This window comes from Felis catus, chromosome F1 (assembly GCF_018350175.1).
Source record: "Felis catus isolate Fca126 chromosome F1, F.catus_Fca126_mat1.0, whole genome shotgun sequence".
Taxonomy (NCBI): Eukaryota; Metazoa; Chordata; class Mammalia; order Carnivora; family Felidae; genus Felis; species Felis catus.
In genome coordinates, this window is record NC_058384.1 from 17,058,690 (window position 1) to 17,078,754 (window position 20,065).

The 20,065-nt window shown below is 44.7% G+C and overlaps 1 protein-coding gene across 2 annotated transcripts in view; it reads right to left on the bottom strand.

Annotated features, from left to right (window-relative positions):
- Positions 1-1,760: 1,760 nt before the first annotated feature.
- KIAA0040 (uncharacterized protein KIAA0040 homolog) overlaps positions 1,761-20,065 on the bottom strand; it is a 41,600-nt gene continuing 23,295 nt past the window's right edge. Inside the window, exons 1-2 of one of the 2 annotated variants that reach the window (XM_011290911.3) lie at positions 13,729-13,791; positions 1,761-3,883 (exon numbers count right to left, since the gene is read on the bottom strand). In XM_011290911.3, the coding sequence (XP_011289213.1) occupies positions 3,451-3,750 (300 nt within the window). In that variant the 5' untranslated portion in view covers positions 3,751-3,883; positions 13,729-13,791 and the 3' untranslated portion in view covers positions 1,761-3,450. Of the gene's footprint in view, positions 3,884-13,728; positions 13,792-20,065 lie in introns of those variants that run through there. The other variant, XM_019821658.3, reaches the window with a different exon arrangement.

A 20,065-nucleotide genomic window follows, 5' to 3' on the forward strand; every position in this document is an offset into this window, starting at 1 on the left:
CTATGCATGTATCTATCCCCCCAGCAGCTACTATAGAGACTTCTGATCTCTCCCCTTCCCAATACTAGATTTAACTTAGAGGTCTATTTCTACTTAGTTTTTGCTATTTTCCCTTTTCCTTTAAGAAGACATTGACCTCATCGAAGGGAACGCTCTCTAAGAGTTGCCAAGGAGCGTCAGTGTTTTTCCTGCAGCCAGCACCTCCGAGGATGTCTAGTCTCTGAGGTGTCCTCTCTGGAGGCAGTGATGTGAGAGCCTGGTCCTGGTCCTTTGACCTATGACTCTGTCAGGGGGAAGACAGTGTCCAGGGACAGCTGGGCCTTTTGTGTCCTAGCGGGAGTCCATGCCTCTGTCATTTCTGAGTGATGTCTGGGAGAGGGAAATATTTACTGTCAAGAAAGTAACTGATGCCAGCAGGTAAGGAGGCCAGGCGCTGCTGTCTTCCAAATATTTTATTTAAAAAAATTTTTCTTTTGCATGTGTTTGAATTTTCTAGAAAAAAAGTTCTGACAAACACTATACCGCTTGGACCATTTATACTCTTCTTGAGAAGGTGACTGCCCTTTCTCTACATTCCCCACTCCCCCGCTCCCCCCCCCCCCCCCAAGAAATAAAAAAGCCACCAGAATACATTGAGCAGCGGGGAGGAGGCCTTCTCTGATGACGGTGGATGAGTTTGGCTGGAGTTGTTCAGATCTCGGCCCGGGGACTCTTCCCCAAGCCTGTGCTGGTTGGGGAGAAGGAGTAAAAGTAAAGAGGAATAAGGGGTGGACCCAGGGTGGGGGTGCCGGGAGAAGCAGGAATGAGACGAGAAGGAAACATGGGAGAGGAAGATAAGGATGATGGGAGGAACAGGGAGTGACTCCAGTGACTTCACGGGGCTCCTTTCATGGACCCACTTACTCCACAGAAGTTTGGGGGCCTATGGCACCCTGGATGGTGTTGGGGGGACCCTGGTGAAGGCTATCAGGGAGGTGGCAGGGGAGGGGAAAACATAAGCCTCGTTCAGCATCTGGCTCTCCTAAGTCCTGGGCTATGGAAACAAGTGAGAAGAGAGCTTCTGGGTGTTTCGCGCCTGGAGGTAGTTCAAATCCATTTGATTAGGGGACAGTGGGGTGCTGCACCTGGAGACAGAGGCCTCGTCCCGGCAATGACAACTGACTGACTGCCGTCTTAATTCAAGCTAGCAGCCAGTTGCCATGGCAACCATGTTACTTGTGTGGTCCCGGATCCAAGCGATCCTTTCTCCTAGATCGCATCTGACACCCAGCCTCAGCCGTCAGCTCCGTGTCTCCCCAAGGTCATCCGTCTTAGGGGGGCAGGAAGGGCTTGGGGAGGCATGTGCATTTGGTGTGGGGCGATGAGCAATCGTCCTGTGATGGGAAGGGGACAGCCAGTTGCTCCATGACGAGCCGTCCGTGTACAAGGGGACAGCCAGCCAGAGAGTGCTTCTTTCTCTGCTAGAAGGGGCTTATGACTAGGGGGTCTGAGCGGCCAGGGCATTTGGGGCCACCTGGTGTGAGAAGGTGGATGCGACTGGTTTTAAAACACGGGAAGGCCTGAATTCTGCCTCACAGGGTCGCCGTTAGAAGACGGATGCAGCAGTCACCGTGAGATGCCTGCCCCCACAGGCCCGGAGAATACCTGGAGGGCAGGTGAGTACCAGGCAGCCCAAGAGAGCAAACGGAGGACATTTTGCCATGAACACAATCCTGCAGAATTTAGCTTCTTGCTACTATAGATATCATAGTTTGGCTACATTGTTAATTAAATTGCAATTTTACTGCCTCCTAGAACAGCTTCTGTGGGAAAATATTTCAAGAGAGCTACCCAGCAGATTTGCAAGTGACCTTTCAGAGCACAACCCGCTTCCAATTTGGGAATTATCCATCTTTGTCATATAGTCACATTACAATCAAAATACCAACCATCTCCTCACGTATGTGGATTAACTCGGCCTCCCAACCTCAGCCTGGTGGGGAGACACTCGCCTCAACTCAGTCGTGGATCTCGGGGCGCACAGGCCAATCTGACTGTCGGTTCTGCGCATGCCTGTGAGGCACTCAATACCCAACTTCCATCCGTTGGAGCAATTAGCGGGCTCAGAACAGAAGGTCACTCGGGGGGATTGGCGAGGTATTACACGTTGACCCTCAACATCATCACGTATCCAACAGCATCCACAGACAGTTCTGAGTACCTACTGTGTGCAAGGCACTTGCCTGAGCTTCAAGATAAATATTAATAAACCTCTATATAGCTTCGCTCTACTTTCATTTAAAGTCTGTAACTTCTGTATCCCATCTGCAACATGCCACACATCCATTACAACCTTATGAATTTTTTTCCAGTGTGCCTTCCGCGAGACTGTACCGGATATTGCCTCAATTCCTTCCCTGCTGAGAAGCTTTGGTTACATAGGAAATCCCTAGGTCAGGTGTCTGTCAGATGTAGCATCTCCTTCCCGTCTGTAAAACATTGCACAGGCTCACAACTGCAGTTCACGGAAGTGAATGGAGTATCCTTGGTTTCCAGAACATTCTAGAAGTCACCACCAAGAGCTGTTAGTTTGTGCTTGGAGAAGGGCACCTTGCTGAGTGGTTCTGGGGGTAGCGTCTCAAAAAGAGGTCTTAGACAGCATTCGATACTGATCCGTGGTGATGGGGACCTTGTCATGAGTTGCAAGATACAGCTTTCAATGGATTTTGATTCCTCACTTGAAACTTTTTCTCCCATGTGAGAAACACAAGAACTTGGCTTGTCTGTGTCGATGCACAACCTGATACAGTTGTGTATTGCTGGAGTGCCCAAACATGAGGATTTCCAGTAAAAGGTTGTGTGGGGATAGGAATAGGAAAACACATATCTCTAACCTGAGTGGCGTATGGAGTAGACAGTGGACAGGTACCTTATCTGGGTATGTAATTGTGCACGAGTGCCCGAATCCGGCCAGGCCTTCCTATGAGAAATTTTTGGGAGAGAAGATGATGTACTTGTACAAAGTAGGTCGTCAATGACCATTTGATGAACAGAATATATTTGCCCAGGTACCTGTTGCCTGAATTCACACGCGTGTGTATATGTGTGTGCGTGTGGGCACTATTGTGTGCGTGGTGGGCATGTGTGTGCATCTGGGAGACGTGTCAAGATGTATGGACAAACGTTCCTTGTACTTTTGCGGATGGAGCTTGCGGGATGCAGGTGGAAAGGATGCCTGAGTCTGTGGTAAAGAGCATTGTTATCGGACACATAGCTGCCAAGACAGTGCCCAAGAACTGTCCATATTCTTTCTGGGGTGTCCTCCACGGGGACGCTCAGCCTGAGGTTCGTCCTTTGGTTAGTTCCTCTGTGGACACGAGTGCATCACTTTGGGCATTGCTGCTCTCTAGCCTGTGTGTGTTTGGAAGGTGGCTTAGTCCCCGAGGAAGGACGCCTCTGCTCCCTGCCTAACTAGACAGGCAGTGATGGCCTCTTTTCCATCTGGAGAAGCTTGGGCTGAGCAGAGATCCAGAGGTCTTCCTCGGCCTTCCTCTTCTTCTTTTTCTTCTTCCCTTTGTTTCGCTCCGGCTGTGGGCCACTCTTGCCTGGCCGGCTCCAGCAGCAGTGGCAACAGATGAAGATGAATGTCATGACCACTAGTAGTGGCAGCCCCAGCAGGATGCCCAGGCAGATGGTGTTAAAGAGGCCCTGTTGGTGTTTGGTCAAGATGGTGTCCCAAATGATGCTGAAGAAAGAGCTGATCTTCTCCATGGCGCCGGGCTAGGCTGGGGCCACAGGAAACTCGTAGCTCGCTAGAAAGTCCTGGGCTCAAGCTGAGACAGCCTTGTCCACTTGCAATTTCTTCCTCTTCGAGCCCTGGGCTTGGGCATGCACCTGTTACCAGCTGAAGAGAGCAAAACAGACAATTCAAGAGAAACACAATGGTAATGGTCTACAATTTTTAACAACGACGTATTTTTGAGGCTTAGGAAAAGGGACGGAATTGAAGATTTCCAGAGTTCGCTGAAATTGTATTGAAACCCAGTAAACAAAATAAAAGCACACATTTAAGTAAGTACTCACTATTCTTGTACACGCTCTATTGGGGATGAGAATTGATAGTGTATCAGACCTGGCTCATCGAGGGTGCTCAGCATTTGGTGGATACGTGAATCAACGTGCGGATTCAGCGTTCCGGGTAGGGGTTGGCGCCTCTGTAGGAGCGGTTCTCCATCTTTTCTCCCTGCAGCTCATCTGATGGGCGTTGAACCCATACTCCTCACAGGACAGCTGTGTCTCACTTTCTGTGAACACACGTGCCATTTCCCACACATACTGAAGCTTAAGCACAGGACGGAATATCTGAGTCTTGCCGCCTGTCACAGGGGCCTGGACCTTCCCCAGGCTATGAGGTCAGCAGTCCTTGTCCTGCCTCAGCCCTGACTTCTTTACTGTCCCTTCACGCTCTCTTCCCAGCTCCGTCTCCTCCCTCTTCACATCCCGCTCCTGTGCCCAAAGAGGACTCACCGAGCTTTGCGGTGGGGGACCATGTGCTGGTTCCCTCTGTTTCTCTCCTCGTCTCCCTCATCGCTCTCATCTCTGCTTCCTGTCCCCCAGCTGAATATTCCCAAGACTCCTGCCCTGCCTGTGCCTGTTCTTGGCATTGGAAAAGGAGTCCCGCAGGCTGCTCAGCAGTGGTGTTTAGAAACTGGGATGGGGGTCCATACTTCCACCCTCAGCTCAACTATAGCCGGGACTGTTCTGGTGCTTATACAGAGTGGCCCTTCTTCCACCGGTACCCTCTCCACCTTTCCACGTGTATCTTAGGCTTCAGCTCTCAAGTGTAAGGTCTTACAGGCTCCTTCAGTTCTGGAATCTACAGGTTCCTATGTCTAAACAAGACTTGGAGGGTAACATGGTTCAAGGCAATTCAAGAGGCCTTCTGGTACAAGACATTGTCTGGGACCCAAAGATCAAAGACCCGTTGATTTTCAGCTGGAGAACTTAGAGATCATCGCAACCAATGCTCTCACTGAAAGGTTAAGACTCTGAGGCCCAGAGTGGGGAAGGGACATGCCTAAGGCCACACAGAGGTACCACAAACACCCAGAGTTGGGGATAATGGGTCAGTTTCTCTTCCAAGGCTGCTGGGCAATCAGAAAAACCAGGATGATGTTACTTTATATTTGTGTTTTACTTGATACTTTTCTAACCACTTTCACATGAGTTATGTTTTTAAAGAGAGAACAGGATGTTTATGGAGAAAACCGCTGGGGACCCAGGTTCACAATCATTATGAAGTCCAGGTTTCATTCTGTTGTATTTCACTGGGGCATAAATGTGTGGCCCCTCCTGAGGAGTGTGTTATACTCAGGGGTTGTCCACAGAAGTCTAATTCCTTGGATAGCACTCTGTAAGTTCCACACGTACCTGTGTGTTCACTCAAACTCCACCCGAACTCAGTCCTAGCCTGCCGGCATTTGGGCTCATGCCCTGAGCACGTAATCTACACACTTTATGCAGTTGTATAAACGGGTGCCTACTGCTGAAATGCTTGGTCCTTGAAAGTGAAGTAATGCTATATAATGGCCCTGATATGCCGGTCACCATCCCGGGCACTCTACACCTATTGACCCATTTTGTTTCATTACAACCTTAGGAAGTAGGTACAGGTATTTTCCTCATCTTTACAGCTGGACAGACAGAGGCAGAGGTCACACAGTGAGTGAGTGGCAGAGTTGACCTGACTGATTCTGGGGCGTTTGACTCCAGATTCCCGGGTTGCGAGCCCTTCATAGGTGTCGCTCTGAGCCTCCTATTCCTTTGTGTAGAATTAACCCGTTTTGGCAAGTAGCCCAGGATTTATAGAATCTTACAATACTTGGCTATTCCCCAGATTGACTTAAAAACGTTTATCCCAATCTGTTGTGGAAGAAGACTGCACAGTGATTTATTTCCCATTGTTAGATACTTCACAAATGCATGAAGATACATACAATAAAAATCCAGTCCTGCTCAAGGGGAGGTTTATAGAAAGCATATGACTGCCTGCATATAAACTCAACTCGCAACAAAGAAAAACATTCTGAGAAGTCACACCCCTTTGCCAGAAGCTCCGTGTGAACCCCTCAGAAGCCCTGGAACATCATGTGCCATGGATATGCTCACACGCCATCAAGCCCACAGGCTCTTTGTCGAGAAAAAGCACCCTTGGGTATCCTCCCCGCCCCCTGCCATCAAGGCCAATCCACTGACTTGCTCCTTCTCACACACTTGGGTCTCTGGATTTCCCTTCTTACTTTGCCGTCACCTTTGCTTTTACTTCAGCCCTTGTTTGGCCCTATATATATATATATATATATATATATATATATATATATATATATTTGGCCTATCTGGAGGGATTTCCATGCTCTCTTGAAGGAAGACTTTGGGGGCTTTTCACTAATTTGATCCACACATATATTTTCCTGGGACCAAATGCTCCTCATACCGTATTTCTAGGACTCAAATTAGATACCACCACCACATTTGTTGACAAACTACTCTGTGTCAGATGTCATGCTGGTCCCTGCAGGGAACATAAATGCATTAGGAGCCCACTTTTGGGTTCATCCAGGGAAAGAGAGGAAGGGCTTTGAGCCCTTGGAGAATATTAGGGCAGTTTTCATGAAGGTAGAGCCACCTGAGGAGGACCTTGAAAGATGATCAGGACCTTGACAGGGAAACATGGGTAAAAGGATGTTCAAAGATTCTAGGCAGAGAAACTTCTAGAATATGGCAGGAGAACAGGCTGTCTTCTGGTGAGCCTGGGGTTCCGGGTGGGAGAGGGGAGGACTGTAGAGAGGCCAAGGTAGAGAGGGCCTCCATAGGGTGTGTATTTATTTGGGCTCTTTATTTATTTTTATTAAAAAAATTTTTTTTAATTTACATCCAGATTAGTTAGCATATAGTGCAACAATGATTTCAGGAGTAGATTCCTTAATGCCCCTGACCCATTTAGCCCATTCCCCCTCCCACACCTCCTCCAGTAACCTTCTGTTTGTTCTCCATATTTATGAGTCTCTTATGTTTTGTCCCCCTCCCTGTTTTTATATCATTTTTGCTTCCCTTCCCTTATGTCCATCTGTTCTGTGTCTTAAAGTCCTCATAGGAGTGAAGTCATATGATATTTGTCTTTCTCTGACTAATTTCTCTTAGCATAATACCTTCTAGTTCCATCCACATAGTTGCAAATGGCAAAATTTCATTCTTTTTGATTGCCAAGGAATACTCCATTGTATATATACACCACATCTTCTTTATCCATCAATGGACATCAATGGACATTTGGGCTCTTTCCATACTTTGGCTATTGTTGATAGTGCTGCTATAAACATTGGGGTGCATGTGTCCCTTCAAAACAGCACACCTGTATCCCTTGGGTAAATGCCTAGTAGTGCAATTGCTGGGTTGTAGGGTAGTTCTATTTTTAATTTTTTGAGGAAACTCCAAACTGTTTTCCAGGGTGGCTGCACCAGCTTGCATTCCCACCAGCAATGCAAAAGAGATCCTCTTCCTCTGCATCCTTGCCAACGTCTGTTGTTTCCTGAGTTGTTAATTTTAACCATTCTGACAGGGGTGAGGTGGTATCTCATTGTGGTTTTGATTTGTATTTCCCTGATGATGAGTGATGTGGAGCATTTTTTCATGTGTCAGTTAGCCATCTGGATGTCTTCTTTGGAGAAATGTCTATTCATGTCTTTTGCCCATTTCTTCACTGGATTATTTGTTTTTTGGGTGTTGAGTTTGATAAGTTCTTTATTGATTTTGGATACTAACCCTTTATCTGATATGTCATTTGCAAATAGCTTCTCCCGTTCTGTCAGTTGCCTTTTAGTTTTGCTGATTGTTTCCTTCACTGTGCAGGGACCTTTTGATGAGGTCCCAGTAGTTCATTTTTGCTTTTGTTTCCTTTGCCTCTGGAGACACGTTGAGTAAGAAGTTGCTGCGGCCGAGATCAAGGAGGTTTTGCCTGCTTTCTCCTCGAGGATTTTGATGGCTTCCTGTCTTACATTTAGGTCTTTCATCCACTTTGAGTTTATTTTTGTGTATGATGTAAGAAAGTGGTCAAGGTTAGTTTTTCTGCATGTCGCTGTCCAGTTTTCCCAGCAACACCTGCTGAAGAGATTGTCTTTATTCCATTGGATATTCTTTCCTACTTTGTGAAAGATTAGTTGGCCATACATCTGTGGGTCCATTTCTGGGTTCTCTATTCTGTTTCATTGATCTCAGTGTCTGTTTTGTGACAGTACCATACTGTCTTGATGATTACTGCTTTGTAGTGTAGCTTGAAGTCTGGGATTGTGAAGCCTCCTGCTTTGGTTTTCTTTTTCAAGATCGCTTTGGCTATTCAAGGTCTTTTCTGGTTCCATACAAATTTTAGGATTATTTGTTCTAGCTCTGTGAAGAATGCTGGTGTTGTTTTGATAGGGATTACACTGAATATGTAGATTGCTTTGGGTAGTATTGACATTTTAACAATATTTGTTCTTCCTAGCCAGGAGCATAGAATCTTTTTCCATTTTTTGTGTGTCTTCTTCAATTTCTTTCATTAGCTTTCTATATAGTTTTCAGTGTATATACTTTTCACCTCTTTGGTTAGATTGATTCCTAGGTATTTTATGGTTTTTGGTGCAATTGTAAATGGGATCGATTCCTTGATTTCTCTTTCTGTTGCTTCATTGTTGGTGTATAGGAATGCAACTGATTTCTATGTATTGATTTTATATCCTGTGACTTTGCTGAACTAATGAATCCATTCTAGCAGTTTTTTGGTGGAATATTTTAGGTTTTTATATAGAGTATCATGTCATCTGTGAAGAGTGAACGTTTGACCTCCTCCTAGCTGATTTGGATGCCTTTTATTTCTTTGTGTTGTCTGATTGCAGAGGCTAAGACTTCCAATATTATATTGAATAACAGTGGTGAGAGTGGACTTCCCTGTCTTGTTCCCAACCTTAGGGGGAAAGCTCTGTTTTTCTCCATTGAGGATGATATTAGCATTGGGTCTTTCATATATGGCTTTTATGATATTGAGGTATTATCTTTCTATCCCTACTTTCTTGAAGGTTTTTATCAAGAAAGGATGCTGTATTTTGTCAAATGCTTTCTCTGCATCTATCAAGAGATCATATGGTTCTTGTCCTTTCTTTTATTGATGTGATGAATCACATTGATTATTTTGCAGATATTAAACCAGCCCTGCATCCCAGATATAAATCCCACTTGATCGTGGTGAATAATTTTTTTAATGTATTGTTGGATCCAGTTCACTAATATCTTGTTGAGGATTTTTGCATCTGTGTTCATCAGGGAAATTGATCTGTAGTTCTCCTTTTTAGTGGGGTCTCTGTCTGGTTTTGGAATCAAGGTAATAGTGGCTTCATAGAAAGAGTTTGGAAGTTTTCCTCCCATTTCTATTTTTTGGAACAGCTTCAAGAGAATAGGTGTTAACTCTTCCTTAAATGTTTGGAAGAATTCCCCTGGAAAGCCATCTGGCCCTGGACTCTTGTTTTTTGGGAGATTTTTGATTACTAATTCGATTTCTTTACTGGTTATGGGTTTGTTCAAATTTTCTATTTTCTATTTGTTTCTATACTGTTTCAGTTTTGGTAGTATATATGTTTCTATGAATTTGTCCATTTCTTCCAGATTGCCCATTTTATTGGCATATAATTGCTCATAATATTCTCTTATTATTGTTTTTATTTCTGCTGTGTTGGTTGTGATCTCTCCTCTTTCATTCTTGATTTTATTTATTTGTGTCCTTTCCTTTTTCTTTTTGATCAAACTGGCTAGTGGTTTATCAATTCTGTTAATTCTTTCAAAGAACCAGCTTCTGGTTTCATTGATGTGTTCTACTGGTTTTTGTTTGTTTGTTTGTTTGTTTTTTGGTTTTGATAGCATTAATTTCTGCTCTAATCTTTGTTATTTCCTGTCTTCTGCTGGTTTTTGGTTTTATTTGCTGTTCTTTTTCCAGCTCTTTAAGGCATAAGGTTGGGTTGTATATCTGAGATCTTTCTTCCTTCTTTAGGAAGGCCTGGATTGCTATATACCTTCCTCTTATGACTGCCTTTGCTGCATCCCAGAGGTTTTGGGTTGTGGTGTTATCATTTTCATTGGCTTCCATGAACTTTTTAATTTCCTCTTTAACTCCTTGGTTAGCCTATTCATTCTTTAGTGGGATGTTCTTTAGTCTCTATTTGTTACCTTTCCAAATTTTTTCTTGTGGTTGATTTTGAGTTTCATAGCGTTGTGGTCTGAAAATATACACGGTATGATCTCAATCTTTTTGTACTTTCTGAAGGCTGATTTGTGTCCCGGTATGTGATCTATTCTGGAGAATGTTCCATGTGCACTGGAGAAGAATGTATATTCCGCTGCTTTAGGATGAAATGTTCTGAAGATATCTGTTAAGTCCATCTGGTCCAGTGTGTCATTCAAAGCCATTCTTTCCTTGTTGATCTTTTGATTAGATGATCTGTCCATTGCTGTGAGTGGGGTGTTGAAGTCCCCTACTATTATGGTATTACTGTCAATGAGTTTCTTTATGTTTGTGATTAATTGATTTGTATATTTGGGTGCTTTCACATTTGGCACATAAATGTTTACCATTGTTATGTATTCTTGGTGGACAGACCCCTTGATTATGATATAGTCCCCTTCTTCATTTCTTGATACGGTCTTTAAAGTCTAGATGGTCTGATATAAGTATGGCTACTCTGGCTTTCTTTTGTTGACCATTAGCATGATAGATGGTTCTCTATCCCCTTACTTTCAATCTGAAGGTGTCTTTAGGTCTAAAGTGGGTCTCTTGTAAACAGCATATAGATGGATCTTATTTTCTTATCCTTTCTGTTACCCTATGCCTTTTGATTGGAGCATTTAGTCCATTGACGTTTAGAGTGAGTACTGAAAGATATGAATTTACTGCCATTATGTTGTTTGTAGAGTTGGAATTTTGGGTGGTGTTCTCTGGTCCTTTCTAATCTTTGTTGCTTTTGTTGTTATATTTATTTATTTATTTATTTATTTATTTATTTATTTAATCTTTTCTCCCCTCAGAGAGTCCCCTTAAAATTTGTTGTAGGGCTGGTTTAGTGGTCACAGACTCCTTTAATTTTTGTTTGGCTGGGAAACTTTTAATCTCTCCTTCTATTTTGAATGACAGCCTTACTGGATAAAGAATTCTTGGCTGCATATTTTTCTGATTCAGCACATTAAATAAATATATCCTGCCACTCCTTTCTGGCCTGCCAAGTTTCTGTGGATAGGTCTGTTGCAAACCTGATCTGTCTTCTCTTGTAGGTTAAGGGCTTTTTTCCCCTTGCTGCTTTCATGATTCTTTACTTCCCTGAGTATTTTGTGAATTTGACTCTGATATGCCTTGTTGATGGTCAGTTTTCGTTGAATCTAATGGGAGTCCTCTGTGCTTCTTGGATTTTGATGTCTTTGTCTTTCCCCAGGTTAGGAAAGTTTTCTGTTATGATTTGCTCACATAACCCTTCTACCCCTATTTCTCTCTCTTCATCTTCTGGGACCCCTATGATTCTGATGTTGTTCCTTTTTAGTGAGTCACTGATTTCTCTAATTCTTTAATTTTTTTTTAACATTTATTTATTTTTGAGACAGAGAGAGACAGAGCATGAACGGGGGAGGGTCAGAGAGAGAGGGAGACAGAATCTGAAACAGGCTCCAGGCTCTGAGCGGTCAGCACAGAGCCCGACGCGGGGCTCGAACTCACGGACCGCGAGATCATGACCTGAGCCGAAGTCGGATGCTTAACCGACTGAGCCACCCAGGTGCCCCTCATTTCTCTAATTTTTAAATCGTGCTCTTTTGCCTTAATCTCCCCTTTTTTTCTGTTTCATTATTCTCCATAAGTTTGTCTTCTATATTGCTGATTCTCTTCTGCATCATCCATCCTTGCCACTGTGGCATCTATTCGAGATTGCAGCTCAGTTATAGCCTTTTTTGTTTCATCCTGACTAGTTTTTACTTCTTTTATCTCCACAGAAAGGGATTCTAATCTATTTTCGACTCCAGCTAGTATTCTTATTATCGTGATTCTAAATTCTGGTTCAGACATCTTGCTTGTATCTGTGTTGGTTAAGTGCCTGGCTGTCGTTTCTTCCTGCTCTTTCTTTTGTGGTGAATTCCTTCACTTCGTCATTTTGAAGGGAGAAAAGGAATTAATGAGGTAAAAAAATTAAAATAAAAAAATATTGAAAAAAAAAGGGAAAAAACTCAAACGCAAAAAAAAAATCGAATAAATGATGCTAGATCCTAGGTGTGTTTTGGTCTCGGTGTTGAAAGTGGCTTGATGGATTAGAAAAAAAAGGGGAAAGAAAAGAAAAAAAAAGGAAATCGTTAGAAAATTTGAAAAAATGAATACACTGAAGTAGACTAAAATGAAATGATAGAAGTAAAATAGAAATGAAAAATTTACACAAGAGTAAACAATAAGTAGAAAAAAATTAAAGAAAAATATTTTTAATGAAAATTGAAAATAAAAATGAGTTTTTTCTTTTTCTGTATTAAAGAAAAAGAAGAAGAGAAAAAAAAAAAAGAAAAAGAAAGAAAACTGGATAGATGGACCAGCGAACAGACTGAACTAAGACTCAAATTACTTTGTTTTCCCCTAGAAGTCGAACTATGAAGCGCCTTATAGTCCATAAAATAAGTAGGTGGAGAGCCGTGTTCCTGAAGAGCGAGGTTGGCCCAGTTGGGCGGGGCTTAGGGTAACGGCTCCGTTCTCCATTAGATGGCGCTGCTTAGCTTCCTGGGGTGGGTTGTTGTGGCGCTTGTAGGTGCGTATGCGCATGCGCGGGAATGGTGACAATGGAGTCACCCAGCTACCCGGTCTCGTGTGGGAATCCTGCTCTCCTTGATCGGCAATCACGCACCCGTCCTTTGTCTTCGGCTTCTGTCTACTCCCCGCTTTTACACTGTCCGTGACCAAACGGCACCTCCCTCCTGAGTTTTGTCTCAGATGCGGCCATTTTTCCCAACCCATTATTTCTGAGGGACTGTGGCTTTGATCCGTTCTGCCCGTCTGCGGGAGGGTCTCACTGAGCCACGTTTGGGTGCTGGCTGCACCCGGGAACGTTCGCGGGACCGTGCTGCTGCCGACGCCCAGAGACTGAGGCCGGGTGCCAGCCCACCCCAGAGAAAGTTCGTGAGCTAGTGTAGCAGCAGCGTTTCGGGGATTATGGAAAATCACAACATGCGTCTGGCACCAGGCTTCACCCTTAATGACATTGTTCCAGCACCAGCGAATGTGGTTGTTCTCCCGGGTCCACTGGCGCCTTGCCTTTGGGGACCCACACAGCCTCTACCAGGTGTCCTCCCAGCAGGGGAACCGCCTCTCCCGTGTGGCCCGAAGACCCCCGGACTCCACTCTGCTCCTGGGGATTCGCCCTTCCCGCCCGAGCACCGCCAGGTATGGAGCTGTGGCATTTCAGCCTCCGCGCTCCCTCTGTTTACAGTCTTAATGGAATTTAAACCCTCTCCTCTCTCCTTTCTCCTTTTTGCCTTTTTAATTCAGTCCCTGTGGCTGTTTCCACTTTTCCACTTTCTCTCCACCTGCTTTTGGGGGGGTGCTTTGCCTGTATTCCCTCCCCCCCATCTCTGTCCTCTCTCCTCATGTAAAGTGGCTCCCTGCCCTCTGTGGCTCTGTACCCCACTTCACCTTTCCGCGCCGCGTACCTGCTGAGTTCTGTGGTTCAGGTTGTGCAGATTGTTGTGTTAATCCTCAGATCCGTTTTCTAGGTGTGCAGGACGGTTTAGTGTTGGTCTGGCTGTATTTCATGGACGTGAGACACACAAAAAACTTCCATGCTGTTCTGCCATCTTGGCTCCTCCTCCTTTTTAAAAAAGTTTTTAAATGTTTATTTCTGAGAGAGAGAAAGAGCACAAGCGGGGGAGGAGCAGAGACAGAAAGAGGGAGATACAAAATCCAAAGCAGGCTCCAGACTCTGTGCTGTCAGCACAGAGCCTGATGTGGGGCTCAAACTCATAAACCGTGAGATCATGACCTGAGAAGTCAGAAGTTTAACCGACCGAGCCACCCAGGCACCCTTGGTGTGTTTATAATAGTAGGATGCCCTTCAAGAAAAGATAAGGGCCTGAGAAGCGCTGGAAAATGTTTTAAGAGAGCTCTTCATCCATTTAACAAACTTTTATTGAGCACCTAATACATGCCCCGCACTGTGTTAGGTATTAGGATTCAGTGAGGAAAGCTAAAGACATGGTTTCTGGTAACATGGGGCCTTGTATATTCCAAGGAAGTTGTTATTATTGAGGGATCATGTCATAAAGGACAAATAAGCAAATTTCAACTTAGGTTGCTTAGTTGGCTGAAATAGAAGCATGCATTTGAATTATGTTTATCTCAATGTCTCAGGCCCTCCTACCCCTCCCAACCTTTGTCTCAAGCTCGTCCATCCTATGACACCTAAAATAGCCTTTGAATAAATAGATTTCTTTTCCAGCGAAAGCTAATTCGATAATTCACTTTTGGATTCCTGAAGGTACTTATTTGAGTCTACTCTCCATATAGCCAAAAAGAGTATTCATTAACATTTGGGAGCCCAGTCTGGGGAAAATTCAATTAAAAAGGTATTCTTTATATTTTTTAATCTAAGAATTCTCTTCTAGGCCCCCCAGGTTACTTGCTGAGCTCTGCTAATCTATACTGTTTCATTAGTATTTATGAGCCTCTCATTGTTAGCATTTCCAGGAAACAATCAAATATCTCCTTGGTGGTATGAATTAAAAGTTTGAGCTTCCACAGAATGTTTTGTAAAAGGAGCCAGACTTTGGGCCTTAGAAATGCTCTCTGGGAGGCACCATTATTTTGTTGGATCTCAAGTATTGCTGACACTGTTTGAAAGATAATTCATCTATTCTTATAAAACCAACAACAGGCATTAACCAAACACGATTGTTTGATGATTGTTGTTATGAGGGTTGGTGAGAGGAAAAAGAAGGGGGGAAAGTTACTTTCAGTTTCCTTAAAACCAAAAATTATTCATCTTTATATCCTCCATAGTATCTCACTGGAGAGAGAGTCATTCATTCATTCTTTCTCCCAAGAAGCTTCGATCTGTCCATGTTGATGGCTAACAATGATCCCAGAGCCAGGAGACCTGGGTTTGAGCCCTGGGTCAATGTGTGTAACCTTGGTGAGTTACCGAACCTTAGCTACAAAATGAAGTTAATGAGCTTCCCTCGTAATGATGTGGTGAGGATTAAAAGAGCTCAATATATTTAATGCATTTTGTAAACTGTAAAATACTATAGAACATAATGTATGAAATAGTGAGTTATCTCCAGATAGCAATGGATTAATTCTAGCCTTGAGCTTTCCTTTTCCCCCCCTTACCTCCATACCCAATCCTCATCAGCAAAGAACCATAGGCCCCCACCCCATCCAGATGAAGAGAACTTCACAGGTAACCTTGCTGCTTATGGCGGTCAGCAGGTCTGCGGCTGTAATTCTAGACTCTGGCATCTGTCAAGAGGGATGGAGAAGGGTTCTTTGAGGGAATCTGTTGGTGTCTAGAGGATTATTGATCTCATAAAGTAAGGCCTGGGGAAAATACCTAGCCCTCGGTGGGCCCAACCCCTCTCCCTGTCTTTGGAATCCCTGGAAGTGTACAGGGATGGGTCGGTCTTTCCACAGAGAGATCTGATCCATCCCTGAGAGCCAAGAGCCTGGTTTTCCTTCTGGAGCTCCCCAGCAGGGGGCAGAGCATGCTACTTTGCATTTAGTCTCTCTTTGTTCCTGATTGTTAGATGACATAATACATGTAAAGCTGTAGAATAGTGTCTGTGGGGTAGTAGATGCTTTCTAGAAATGTTAATGATAAAGATCATGATAGTACCCAGTTGAAATCCCTAAGAGCAACTCCACAGTGACCTCCAAGTGGTCCAATTTTTTTGCCTTCTTTAAGGGGTAGGGTGAGGTGGGAGGTTCAGGTTTCTCTCAGAACCTTAAAAGATTCCTCTGCTCAGCTGCTGACTCCAGGGTGTGCATGGGGGGGGGGGGGAGCGTCTTATAATTGAAAGTTGGCAGCAAAGACCTCTCCTTGGCCTTTCCTCAAATGCTTCCATTGACTTTTCTACCTCATGCTGTGGATATCACTGTGTTGCTTTAACTCTTCACCCAAGGATGGACTTCTAGCCAGGCTGGCTGCTTAAGAGTCACCTAGGGCATTAGTTAAGTGCAGATTCCTGAGCCCTGCTCCTGGAGACACTGACGCAGTAGATCTAGGGTGAGCCCTGGAATTTATGCTTGTGACAAATAGCCCGACGGTTTCTGGACAATTGTCAGGTTTAAAAACTGTTGTATAAGCAAGTTGTTGCATCAGCATAGGAGCCTAGGAGCCTTGTGTTGAATGAAGGAATGGGTCATGGGTGAGAGGAGGTGGAGGCGAGGTTTATGTTTGTGCACAGCAGCACGGTGGTCTGCTGTGGGGGGGCCTCTTTAGGCATTACCTCTTGCTCTCGTGTATTCAGAGCATCTGGGCCAAGACTGCTTTCCCAGAGGTCACAATTCAATGTGGTAAACATTCATTGAACACCCACTATGTCACCAGCCCTGAGCGCTTTCCAGTTGAGCAAAGAGGAGAGAGAAAAATAGCAGAAGTATAATGTGATGAGTCCTGTGGTCAAGTTCTGTGTAAAGGGACATGAAGACAGCCCAGGGGAAGGAGTAAACAATTTGGTCTAGAGAGGGTTACAGGAAAGAAATGAAAAGGAAATTATAATCAGGGCAGGTGTCTGCTCAGTGATTCCTTCAACGACTATGTATGGAGCACCTGTTTCATGCTGAGAACTGTGTTGGGTCCTGGGTGACCAGGAACAAGCGGACTGAGTCCCTGTTCGGGTGCTCAAAGTCTGGTGTGGGAAGCAAACACTCATCAGAAAACCCCACATACAGGTGTGAAAATAGCATACGGGAAGTGTGACAGAGGAGAAGCCCATGATGCTTTCAAGGAGGTGGGGCAGGCTCTGGGTGGGGAGGATTCAACCACGATCTGAGCAAAAACATGGTCAATTACAAGAGCAACACATGGTCAGGGTGTCTATAAAGTCTTGAAACAGAGTAAACTCATTTAAAGCATCTTCAAGTAATATGCTTGCTAGGTTTTTCTTCAACCCTCAGCTACCTTTGCAGGTGAAGTGTCTCTAAATTGGAAGCCATGAGTTCAGTTGCTAATGAGTTATAAAGTGTCCCCCAAAAGTCTAGAAGTATGTGTATTTCTAGGGAAATACGTGTTTTGTGCCTTCTCTCAGTCAAACAGTTGGAGCCACTGCTTCTTCTGAAAAGGACGCGAAATGACAGTGTGGCTGAAGTCAGCAGCAGCGAGTGGGGGTGACAGTGGGGTGACGTGAGACCCACGAGGCAGGCAGCCCCCACACCCACAGGGCTTGTAAGCCGTGTTAGTGGCTGGTGTATGCTGCAAGAGCCATGGGGGGTAAGCAAACGAGGGGACATAATCCATATGTGTTCTGCAAAGAAGAGTATTGCTGAGGTGAGAGGGGACAGGCTGGCAGGGACAAGAGTGGGAGGCAAGATTACAGTTGTTCAGGGAAAATGGCAGCAGGGATGAGGGCGAGGGTGGTGGCGGAGGGAGGGACAGGTGGCCTGACTGGGGCATTCTCCTATGGACGGTGGGAGAACTCTTGGGCAGAGGGGCATGAGGAGGTGTCCCAGGCCGTGTTCTGCTTTTCCACGCCCACCCCTAGTCCCTGGTCAGGTCTCCGAGTCTGCCGCGTTTTATTGTTTTCAATATGGGAACCTCATCGGTCTCTGCCTGACTCCCTGCCATTTCTCCTGGAGGTTTAGGACATCTTATTAAGTCCCAGCCTCTCCAACCCTGCCTGCCCAAACCTTGCCCCTGCAGTTCTTGCAAAAGCCCTATGGTTACAATAATGTCACACACTTCAGAAACCAAGGTGTGCTGGCAGCGAGGGCACTGAGTAGAACCTCAGTCAGTAGTTATTAACTCTGCTGCTCTGGATACAGATTTTCTTGACGGTTCTCCCCGTGCTCACCTGGCATGCTCAGATGCCTTCTAATAGATTTAAGTACTGTTTTGTACAAAAATGGTCAGATCACAGCAATAATCTGCTAGTGGAGAATTGCGCTTATAACTTAAACGTGGTTCCAGGCATGATGAAACAGATATCTGTATTTTCCCCAGTGTAATTAATGGCTTCAAGTACCTAGTTCTGATGCAAAGTTGGAGGCTCTTTTCTTCCCCCAACGTATACATTTATGGTATGTAACTAGATATTAAGTATTAGAAGAAAATAGATAGTATTTTTCCTCAGAATCAATGTTATAATTATGGGTGCAATTTTGAACAAGGGCACACATAGGTCATCAATATAAAAATGATTAAGGCACTATGATTATTAGAAATGATAAAATCATGCTTTATCATATAGACATTCTGAACTGGAAGAATCCAGATATGGGTCATTTAGTTGGGTATCCTCACTTTATTGGTAAGGCATGTGGGACCAAAAGGGGCTGTGATTTGCTGGAGGTCACACAGCTGACAACTGGTGGAATCAGGGCCCGATCAATGTCTTCTGACTCCCAGCATCACCTCCTGCCAAGGTCTCCCTTACAAAAGTCTTCACGAATAAGCATTAAGGCAGCTCTTGGCAACATGCCCACCGTATCCTCGTCCTGGGCTGAGGCTAGACTACCCTTCTCAGCTCCCTTAAATAGTCGTGGGACCAGGTGACTGAGTTGTGGCCGAGGGAACGTGGGCCTGGCTCCTGAAACCTGTCCCAACATCCTCCACGTTCACTCTGCTCATTCACTGGCTGGCTAGGTGCAAAGGACCCAGCAGAGGACTCCAAGGCCGCTGGGATGGTACAGGAGAAGGTGTTTCGGAATGACCACGAGCAGAACACCCCTACTGACCACACTGAACAGTAGAGTAAGTGAGAAATAACCTTTGTTGGGTAAAGCCATTGATTTTGAAGATTGTTGGCTAAACCTGTTAGCCTATCCTGACTAATACGAGTGAAAAAAAGGTAGCGTTGGGGTAATGATGATAACAAATATGCAGTGAGGTCAACAACTCTCCTGGAGAGTTTGCAGCTTTGACCAGAAAGGAGTTTAGCCAAGCACTTCAGAGTGCTGGTTCTGGGACCAGATACCCTGTGTTCAGATCCTGGCTCTGCTACCCACTGACTGTGCCATACTGGGAAGGTTACTTTCTGGGCCTCAGTGTTCTCATCTGTCAAATGGAGTTCACAATAGTAGGTTGTTGTGAAATCTAAGTGAATCAGTAGAGGTAGATAGAGCCTCTCAGAACTGAGCCTGGTGATAAATGTGAGTCCTTATTTTTCGACCCCAAACCAAAGGCTGGCCAAAAGAAACATCTCTCAGCTCCTCAGCTAATAATGATTTTGTCTGCCTTTTTAGAATTGGGAACGGTTCTGAAGTTATGACTTTGACTATATAGGTCTCCTTTAAGAGGCATTTCTCTCCCCCTCTTTTCTCTAGTTTTCCTGTAGTAAAGAGATTTTTTTAGAGATTTAAAGAGATTTTTTTTAATGTTTATTTATTTTTGAGAGAGAGAGACAGAGCACAAGTCGGGGAGGGGTAGAGAGAGAGGGAGACACAGAATCTGAAGCAGGCTCCAGGCTCCAGCCCCAAAGCGGGGCTCAAACTCACGAACCACGAGATCATAACCTAAGCCAAAGTTGGACACTTAACTGACTGAGCCACCCAGGTGCCCTAAGATATTCTTTCTAACTTATTCCACTCATCCTTCTTTTTCAAAGCAACCGTTTCAGAATTAAAATATGCACAGGCATCACTCAGAAGCAGCATCATAAGGATGTGGATACAGTCTATTCACTCTCTCTCTGTGGATCCCACCTCATGGGGCAGAGTGGGATGCGAGCCTCCTTCCTCACCCCCACACCAAACCGTCCTTCATCTCTTCCCTCTTTCTTTCCTTCTGCCAGTGTATTTAATGAGCTCCTAGCATATTCTAGTCCTAGGCACCAT